At 39.6% G+C, this 9,763-nt stretch overlaps 1 protein-coding gene across 1 annotated transcript; it reads left to right on the top strand.

Annotated features, from left to right (window-relative positions):
* The first annotated feature begins 666 nt into the window (after nucleotides 1-666).
* ncam3 (neural cell adhesion molecule 3) lies at nucleotides 667-9,414 on the top strand. The gene is made up of 16 exons (XM_086155835.1): nucleotides 667-868; nucleotides 1,294-1,365; nucleotides 1,617-1,811; nucleotides 1,984-2,121; nucleotides 2,596-2,736; nucleotides 2,901-3,018; nucleotides 3,141-3,295; nucleotides 4,136-4,269; nucleotides 5,261-5,396; nucleotides 5,523-5,690; nucleotides 5,961-6,081; nucleotides 6,555-6,684; nucleotides 6,955-7,123; nucleotides 7,227-7,419; nucleotides 7,507-7,635; nucleotides 7,845-9,414. The coding sequence occupies exons 1-16, from the start codon at nucleotides 712-714 to the stop codon at nucleotides 7,885-7,887; spliced, it is 2,199 nt and encodes a 732-aa protein (XP_086011961.1). The 5' UTR covers nucleotides 667-711; the 3' UTR covers nucleotides 7,888-9,414.
* The last annotated feature ends 349 nt before the right edge of the window (nucleotides 9,415-9,763 follow it).

The following is a 9,763-nucleotide window of genomic DNA, read 5'->3' as shown; positions in this document are numbered from 1 at the left end:
CATAGATGAAAGAGTGCTGACGTAAACGCTCCGTTTTTGTGACGTTTGGGTTGAGCATTTTAGCCCCGACAAGAAATTACGAGCTACTTAGGGAGGAAAGTCCGGGTTTCTGAAAAAAATTGCATACATCTTTTCCGCGGAGACTTTCACAAGAAAGGATTACAGTCTTTTTTTTTTCATCAGCGACGATGAAACAGCCCTTCTCGCGTTTCAGTGGACGTGAATTGATCTTTATTATAAACTCTTGTCAAACATGTGTAGAATTACAGACAGCGATGATCCATTTCTTATCTCGGCTAGCCATGTCAGATGAATCGATTTTATAATGTTCACAATAATATCACATTTTAGAGGCTGGAAACTAGAAAAGAAGGAAACTTAAATTTAAGTGATGTCATGAAGGTTTTTGTAACATTTTAAAATACAAATATGCACATGTACACGCAGACAGACTGATAGGCAGACAGGCAGACAGATGGATAGATACAATTCAATCATCATTGTAATTCTGCTTCATTCCTGAAATAACAGGTAAAAATGGAGTGTTTACTTTTTTTTTTCAAATCCCCACCCCTTTTTTTCCCCCCTCTCATTTCCCCCGTGCTCCTATATAACCTCTGACAGAGACCTCCTCCTGCACATACTGCTGAAAGGGAGCCAGCAACAGGTGTCTTAGAGTTTTATTACATTTCTTTGTATCCATCTTTTTGGATGAGAAAAAAAAATAAAATAAAAATCAATTTACTTAGAGCAAAATTCAACCTTAAGACACCAAAACAGTGGACTGGTAAGTTGACGAGTATGACAAACCATCCATCTATTCGCCTCAGAATGGCTCTGCTGCTGCTGTTCCTGGTGTTGCATGCAGGTAAGATGTGTTTCTGTTTTGTGCTTTTTAGACGTAGTAGTTGAATTGTCATCATAAAATTCTCCTCACAATGTAAGCATGGTTAAAAGTAGGTATTTTTAAAATGGTAAGTATTGCATGTCCTTAGTCATATGTTCTACATCATATCAAGGGCTCTGTAGTTCCTGTATGTATTTTTTTGCAATTACAGTTTAAAAAGCCTTTTTTAAAAGTCTTTTTTAAATCATGCTGATGATCACCAATCTCTCTCATATACGTAGGTGAGCGTGATAATGATTTCATTTTAGTTACCCTTTGAAATGGAATTTTGTTTTGCAGGGATTCACTGAGCTCCATCTATGTAACAGCAATTGCTCTGAAAAGGAGTTGATTTTATGAATGGAACTGAAATCAACAGACTCACCAGATTTTCTCTCTTTTTCCAGATGCTAAAATGGAAATCACTAGCAGTAAGCAAGACATCATGGTGGGAGAAGAGATCTTATTGATGTGCTCAAGTAAGTCATATTCATTTTAATTGATAATTGTGCATCTGCGTGTATTAATACACGCGCCCATCAATACATGGGCTCCTCTGTCGTCTGCAGACGCTACTGGCATATTAAAATAATCAGAAAAGTGGTATGACGGGAGGCAACATCTGATGAATTGTGCAAGATAGACATTTTGAAAGACCCTCATTTCATTGTCTTTAGTGGGATGTTTTTTTTTTTCCTATTGACACCCTTTCACTGTCTGATGTTTCCAGCTGAAGGAGAAGTTGAGTTAACGTGGAAAAAGGATGGTGGGGATGTTAATGTAGGCCATGTGAAAAAAGTAGGCGATTCCTCGTCCCAACTCCTTATCCATAAAGCTACCATGGAAGATGCAGGCAGGTATACCTGCCTGGGTGATTATGAATGTGGACACAAGGATGAAGTTAAGATACAGCTGTATGTTTATGGTAGGTGAGAAATGACACACAAATTCACAAAACTACTTATTACTTATATATCAGCCAGGGAGTGAAACTTTGTTGAATATGCTTTCATATTCATATATGAGCGCTTAATGTAAATGAATGCAATCTTCTTCAGCACAGAAAATGAACTCTGCTATCCCCTCTCCTTTGACAGAGGGCCCATCCTTCAACAGCTCCACCCTTCATTATGAGTTTCTGCAGGGCACGGATGGGATGGTGCCTTGCCAGGTGACCGGCCGGCCTGAAGTGACCGTGCAGTGGCAAAGAAACAAGGAAGAAATCTCTTCAGAGGGTAGGAGCGACACGTCCTTTGCGGGATGTTAACCTAGAAATTATCATTTTGATAACGACTGCCCAGCTCATTCATGCCAAATAGCGCAAAAGGAAAACCAGCCGGGTATTGCACATCACTTGTTCACACTCATGCCCTCCGGGAGGCGCAACAGGTCTCTCACAACCAAATCTGTCTGATTTAAAAACAGCTTTTTTCCAATAGCCATACGGACTCTGAATCAATCAATGTCTTGATGTATCGTGTCTGTTAACCATGATTTTCTGTATGTATTGTTGACGATGGAACTGACACAGGAGAAATGTGAGCATTATGTGCTGTACCGAAAACAAATTCCACCAACGCTGTTGTGTGGCCTTTAATAAATGATTCTGATTCTGATTCTATTTCCCAATAACGTCTGACTGATGTTTTTTTTTCTCTTCGTTTCCCCTCTTTCCATTTATTTCTCTCACTCTCTCTTTGATACTAAAGGGGATCGAGTGCGACAGCTGCCCAACAACACACTCCTCATTGAAAACGTGGAGCGAGGGGATGCTGGGACATACGTGTGCAAGGCTGCAATCAAAGGAAGACCAATATATAAGGAGAAAATGATATCTGTTGTGGTCATTGGTCAGTATCTTTATCCTATATCAGTTTTTTAGATGAGAACACACTGTTACTGATTTTTAATATATTTCCAGAGAGATGAGGAAATTGTTCACGCTCAAAACAGACAACTGCTTTGATGACAAATTGGATCTGTATTTTAAAAAATCTATATTTCCTTCCTGCAGCTCCTCCAGTGGTGAATCTGAAAAAGAATGTGGAGAAAGCACCGGTCAGATCGGATACCAACGTTTCCCTGCTGTGTTTGGTGGACGGTCTTCCAAAACCCACGATCATATGGAACATGTGAGAAATGATTTTGCAGCTGTTTTCGCCAACATACTTCCAGTTTCCACATATTTTTTTCTGACTTCAAGATGGGATGAGATGACTAAATGTTTAACTTAATGTAAAACTCTGTCTCTCAGGCCAATGGAATTTGACGAAACGCATCACCACTTCAACTCTGACCGAAGCGAACTGACTATATGGTCGGTCGGCAGGAGTGACGATGGAGAGTACAGCTGCACCGCCACCAACAAGATCGGCCAAAAAACGGCCTCCATTAAGTTCAGTTACATTGGTCAGTTTACTTCAAGATTACTTATAACTGAGGCATAGGATATAACACAATGTTTCCCAACCTTTTTTGAGCCGCGGCACATATCACATGTCAGATTAGAAACCGTAGTCTCTTAGCATGAAAGGTGGTCCTGTCTGAACGATATTCTTGCAGGAACTGAGGAAAGATGCACACAAAAGTCTTCTTAAACTGCTCAGAGTCTCTCTTGTTTTAGTCTTATTGCAGTCGTGCTTGAAAAGCCCGGCTCACATGGTTATGTTGTGTAGAAAGGGAGCAGAGCTGAAATAGCGCTATTTGTCAGAATGGGGAACTCCTTCTATCCAAAGATAGAACGGCAAAGCTCAGTTTGAGACCACGATTTCTTCTCTGCCTGTTTCTCAGTCTGTTAACATAGATGAACAAAATAGTTGGTGTTATTATCATGAAGTGAGGGGTGTTTAGTTTGGAGATGGCATTTAAATTTGCTATCGTTGGACACCGGGCATAATGGAGTTGGCTCGGTTGGTTCCCCGGTAAAAGTGAATCCAGACGCAATATAACTTTCATCGTATTGTCTCGAGCTCACCTTTTTTTACTTTCTTCTGACCACCACTCCTGCTCGGGGCTCCATCTGGGTCAGAATGTTTGTCCGAGTGAGAGCATTTCATTGTTCTGCCTGTTACTGCACGCTGCCCGCATAGACAGACATATGGAGACACATTATTTCGTTTAATAAATCATATTTGGACCGTTCAGGTGAAAGTGGGCATTTTTCCACGGCATATTAGTGTGGTTGGGAAACACTGTTATAACACTTATAAATGTACTCACTGTGTTTTAAATGGGGACGTTTCATTTCAGAGGCCCCAGAAGTGTCTGTTTCAGCGGAGCGGCTGAGTGCATCAGTTGGCCAGCGAGTCTCTGTGTCGTGCAATGTTTCTGGAAATCCTCAGCCTGATCTGCACTGGATCAGAAAATCTAATGGACAAACACTGGTAAGAATGTTGGGATACTGCAGACAACATCATCTATGCATAGTTCTACCGCCAGATCAGTTTCACTGGGACTAGCAATTACGGAAGTAATCTGCAAGATTAGCAATCTTGTCTATTGCAAGATAGACATATCTCAAAGGGTGGTACGGAGACAAAGTGGTCAGTGCTTTTGAGGTTCGATTCTGACCTTTCTATCTGGAGTTTGCATGGTTTTCCGGTTTCCTCCCACAATCAGAAAAACTGCGGTAGGTGCACTGGAGATCCTAAATGGACTAAGACGTGTGAATGAGCGAGTCAGTGGTTCTTGACCTGGGTTCGATCGAACCCCAGGGTTCGGTGAGTCAGTCTCAGGGGTTCGACGGACGTCAACACACACACCCGACTCATATAATTCGTGATGACACAACCCGCTTGGCTGTCACTGGCTGAAGGTGATCATGCTAAATAGCTTGGCTATTGCTGGAGGGATTTTGGTGCACTCAATAGTCAACTTGTAACTGTCGTGATGGTGCATTGTGTGATTTCTTTCTAAATATTTCAACCCCTTCATACTAATTATGTCAAGCAAAAGCAGAAAGTGGACAGACAAATATGATTCACATGTATAACAGAACATGATTGGAGTCAGCGTTCTAAATGTTTTTGTGTGAAAATCATGTTTTGCTGGTTTTGTTCTTTGAACACATTCATTTTGTGCGCCAGTAAAGCAAATACCTATGTCTTGGATTTGAAAAATCATATTTTATTTTTCCAATAAAGATGGGTTCGGTGAATGCGTTTATAAACCTGGTGGGTTCAATATCTCCGACAAGGTTAAGAACCACTGCTCTCAAACCATATGGGTGCACGGCCCTGTGAACAACTGGTGAGCAGAACCCCTTCTCTCACTCCTGAGAGCAGGATAATGAATGAATGAATGAATGAATGGATGAATGGATGAATGAATGTATAAATATATCTGATGCTGAATTGTAATTTTCTTTGCGTGCAGGAGTTACAATCTGGTCGGGTCAATGTTGTGGGTGGCGTGTTGGTGATTGAAGAAATAGTGCCCACCGATGGCGGCCTTTATTCCTGCATGGCCGTCAGCTCGTCTGGGAACGCGTCAAGAGATGTCGCAATAGAAAGTATGTCTGATCAAGTGAAATATGTTACTCAGTAAGATCTCTGGAATGTAAAAGGATTGAAAATGAACCCAAACGTTATTTAAATGTTTTTTTTTCACATCTGTAATCCTCGAACCTGTCCCGCAGCCCAACCCGATCGGCCCCACTACATGACAGTGTCACCTGGGCCTACCTCAATCCGCTTTTCCTTCAAAATCCCTCCGATCGATGGAGGAACACCAATCACAAGCTTTACCCTGCAGTGGAGACAAAGCGCTGCAGAGGATTGGAAAGAGGTTGTCGTTCAAGCCTCAGGTAAAACGTTTGAATCTCCACAGAGGCTTTTCTTGTTCTGAATTCAAGCAAAAGTCAGGTTAAGTCAGTTTCATTTATGTAGCTTTGAATCACAAGCCTGTAAGGGTTTTACAATACAAATCCCAAGCATATTTTACTTTGAAAATACATTTTCATTTAATAAATTCTCCATTCATCTGACTTTCTACACTTTAAACCTCAAATGTATCAAGAAAAATTGACAACAAAGTGTGAACACGTGCAAACAATGTGTCCTGGTGGTGTTTGTAGATACCCTGGCCATCACACACCTCAAACCCTACACGACATATTCAGTACGATTGGCCGCTCTGAATGCAGTGGGACAAGGAGGATTTTCAGATGAAAAATCTATTAACACCCAAGGACAACGTAAGTGTCTCTCAACAATCGTGTTCACATTCATTTTTTTTGGGGGGGGGGTTCTGTATGCTGCACTGTAAGGGTGGTACATAAAGTAATTTAAGCATGTTTTTGTCTTGTGATTTGCAACTTCTGATCAAACCGTCGTCCCGCATCGTCTTCCAATGCACGATGTTCATTTATCCTGCTGATCATCCCATGTGATCCACCCCCGGTCATCCTCAGGAGGTAACTTACAATCTTCTTGGCTTTGAGATCATAAAAAGCATCCTCAGATAAAAGCAAAAAATTCTTTTTTCCACGTGTTTAAATTATAGTGGTTGAAAGAAAGGCTTGTTCATCGGTCAGTTCAATAAAGTCAACAGGCTTGAGTAATTTTTTTGTATTCCGAAAAAAGGAGGGAATGGTAAATATTCCCAATTTAATCATGCCATAAGCATTAAAGTTGCTGACATCCCTTCTTATCTCTTGTGTCTTGTTCGTAGGCGAGCCGGACCGTCCAATGTTGTCATCTGATGGGATGAAAGTTGAGGGCAACTCTTTATATCTGCCTCTCAAACAGAGCGATGAAGGTGAAACTCCTCTTCAGCACTTCAACATACGATACAGACAGGTGAGGGACAATGTGTGCTTCACACCTTAATGGACTTAAAATATGCATTTTCAGTGGAGTGCCTGGCAACTACATTAAAAATGTATGGATATCTTTGAAAGTGAAGCAGACTATTTCAGGTTCTCACTGTTTTTCCAATCTCAACCAATAATACATTTGTTTTTCCTACATTTTCTTCTCTGCATCACATGGGTAACTTTTCTCTGCTTTTCTGTGTCAGTTTTTGAGTCACCATCACTCTGTTGTGGTTCACCCCCTATTTTTCACCAGGTTAAAGACGGAGCTGAGTGGAAGGATTACAAACTGCCATCAAAATCTGAAGCCCTCTCTCTCAAGGACTTGTCTTACGGTGCCGAATATCAACTTGAAGTCACAGCAGTCAATACAAATGGTTCCTCAATGCCTGCCGTCTTTAACTTTTCCATCGCAGGAAAGCCTGGTAGGTCTTTGGGGACTAACTATTTCAAATAAATTGGCTTTCACACATAAGTCACTTTTACATAAACTTGTCACCTTCCTTTCCCTTTTCCATTTAATCACAGTGAGCAACCGTATGACCAAAGGTAGCATCGTTGGCATCGTCATGGTGATCTTCCTGGTAGTTTTCCTTGCAGTTGATGCCACCTGCTGTTATAGAAATCACTGTGGTCTGCTAATGTCCATTGCCGTGAAAATCTTTGGTAAGAAAGTGCCGGGCCTCAAAGTGCTCAATGACGGAGACGGGACCGTGAACGGGTAAGTCGGGTCTTTTTATATCCCTGTCTTTGCGGAAGTCATGCAAGCAAACTTGTGGTCATTTGCATTGTCGTATCGCTGTTGCAGAGATGTCAGCTTGAAGGGCATGTCCCTTCCAAGAGGCAGTTTGCAGCATGCAGGAATTAACACATACCAACAGGAGGGCGGGCAACTAACGGAGGTCACCTGTGACAAAGCTCCTCTCACCAAACATGAGTATGTTCACTTTGATTACCTTACCTTTTTGAATACAATTCAAAGGACACATTTTGAAAGCACGTGTAATATAAGGAGCTTCAGCTGCCAATCCTGTGTTTCTGTATTCATTCATCAATCATCACTATCCCATTCCCACAAATTTTTCTTTCTTTACATCCTACATCTTTGCACTCAAATTTCAGTCAGGATTTTTTTTTCTCCCACAGGAAATCACAAGCCATCAGAAACCTGCCTATTGCAGACGCTTGAGGTGCATTTCCGACTAAATAAAAAGAAACCAAATACTCAAAGCAAGAACATTTAGATGGAATGAAACAAGTCATACAGGGCAAGCCCAAAAGTGTAGGATGTTGTCAAGGTGTATTATAACAGAAAGCCGTGGTTCTGTCAAACGTCTGTTCAGTTGGAATAAACTGTGAGAGGACAGCAGGTCTGTGTTCTGTACCCCTGACGTCACGTTCATTCCTCAGGATGGAAATTTCAACTTGCAGTTAATAAAAGACGTGAGTCTTTTTCTAGTTCTGTTTGCTTCAAGATAGATAACATCAATATTAACTTTAATGTATTGTGTGTGAAAAAACAAACAAACTCTTTTTACAGTGTAATCTTGACATCTGTGTTTTACAGGGTAAAACTGTCCTTGTTATAATAATTTATTCTTTGTAGAATACTCTTACAAGTCATTGAAAGCCAAAACTACTGCCTTTTTTAATCTGTTTTTCTGAATATATGATGGTGAAGTGTTATGCTGCCTTTTTTTAATATTCAAGCTGTGTTTTGATATTTTTAGTCTTGTATTTATCTTTGTATTTACATTGCAACTTTGCTTCTCCACTATTCATGATGGCAGATACATTTTATAACTATATTGTGATAGTGACATATCAGAACATAATTTTAAATCTCTGGGACATTTAAGCTGTAAACAAACCGATCTAATCTTATAATATTTTGAAAACACGAGAGACATTCATTATGAGTGGCTCTGAGTCATTTATATGTTTGAAAGTGGAAATCAGGTTGCAGCGGTCACATTGTGAATCGTCAATCGCACACTCATCCGGAACCTAACAGGACTTTCAGTATCAATAAAGATGAGAAAAGATCCAAGTTCCTTGGTGAAAGTATACTTGCATTGTACAGTCACATTACACAACATACAAGCATGCGAATCTGCTAAATATATGAACTCAATTTTATGTTGTTTTTTTTTTTAATGCAATTACTAAAATATTGGCATTTGTGAAACATGTGGGTAAAATAATGATGCGCTGTACCTTTTTGTTTTTACCATTTGGTCTGTGATGAAACTCTATAAATGGTTTTATACACAGTTTATTTATCAATAAGTTGGATGAAACATGCATTACAAAATAGATGTGTATAAGATGTGCTTATTCTTACTTTAAAGTATTCTGACTTTTCCTCCATTTATCAGGGTCAGCAGTAACTGTACTCTAAAATACTTAGTCACAAGTATGTAATGTGCTCCTCTCACTATGCAGGTTGTTTCAAATCATAAAAGTAATATAAAATAGAATAGAATATCGCTATTTTCACTGTTTCAGTCATATTTTCTGTATACCAGCATTACAAAGGAGTTCAAAAACATAAACTTAAGAATACATACAGCATTAAAGATATGTATAAAACTAGAAATGTTTGTCCAAGACAGGACGCTGCTCTTTCTCAATGTAAATATGAAACTGTGGGAATGGGATAAAAATGAAACAGATATTGTCGGAGACCTGCTCAAAGCATCAGTGATTTGTAACTAAATAAATAAATATCTAAATGTGACAATTTTAATGTTATTTATGATTAAGTGCCAATTCATGCTACTCTGCGTGGATTAGTGGTGATAATATCCCACAATATATAATGTAATCCATATCTATGATTGGAATGTTTAATAATTCTTGCATTGCACCTTTCTAGCTAAGTGCTTAAAACTATTTAAAAAGGTATAAAACTACAGCAAAATAATGCAAATGGTGCCAATTTATTTTAATTCTTAAAAGTAGGTCAACTCTAATTTTAGTACTGTATAGCATGGTAGAAAGCACAGTATTTCCCGTGGGAAATTGTGAATTGAACGTATAAAATAGTGAAACACCTACATTTG

This window comes from Fistularia commersonii, chromosome 11, assembly GCF_037954325.1.
Source record: "Fistularia commersonii isolate RoL2024-O1a breed Wild chromosome 11, RoL_Fcom_v1.0, whole genome shotgun sequence".
In the NCBI taxonomy this organism is placed as follows: domain Eukaryota; kingdom Metazoa; phylum Chordata; class Actinopteri; order Syngnathiformes; family Fistulariidae; genus Fistularia; species Fistularia commersonii.
Note: the sequence above shows the minus strand (reverse complement) of the source record. Positions and strands in the feature narration are given on the sequence as shown.

Coding starts and splice junctions, on each gene's coding strand:
- ncam3 (XM_086155835.1), top strand. CDS start 712: ATGAGAAAAAAAAATAAAATAAAAATCAATTTACTTAGAGCAAAATTC. Junction 2,122..2,595: donor GGAAGAAATCTCTTCAGAGG/GTAGGAGCGACA, acceptor TTGATACTAAAG/GGGATCGAGTGCGACAGCTG. Junction 7,124..7,226: donor TTCCATCGCAGGAAAGCCTG/GTAGGTCTTTGG, acceptor ATTTAATCACAG/TGAGCAACCGTATGACCAAA.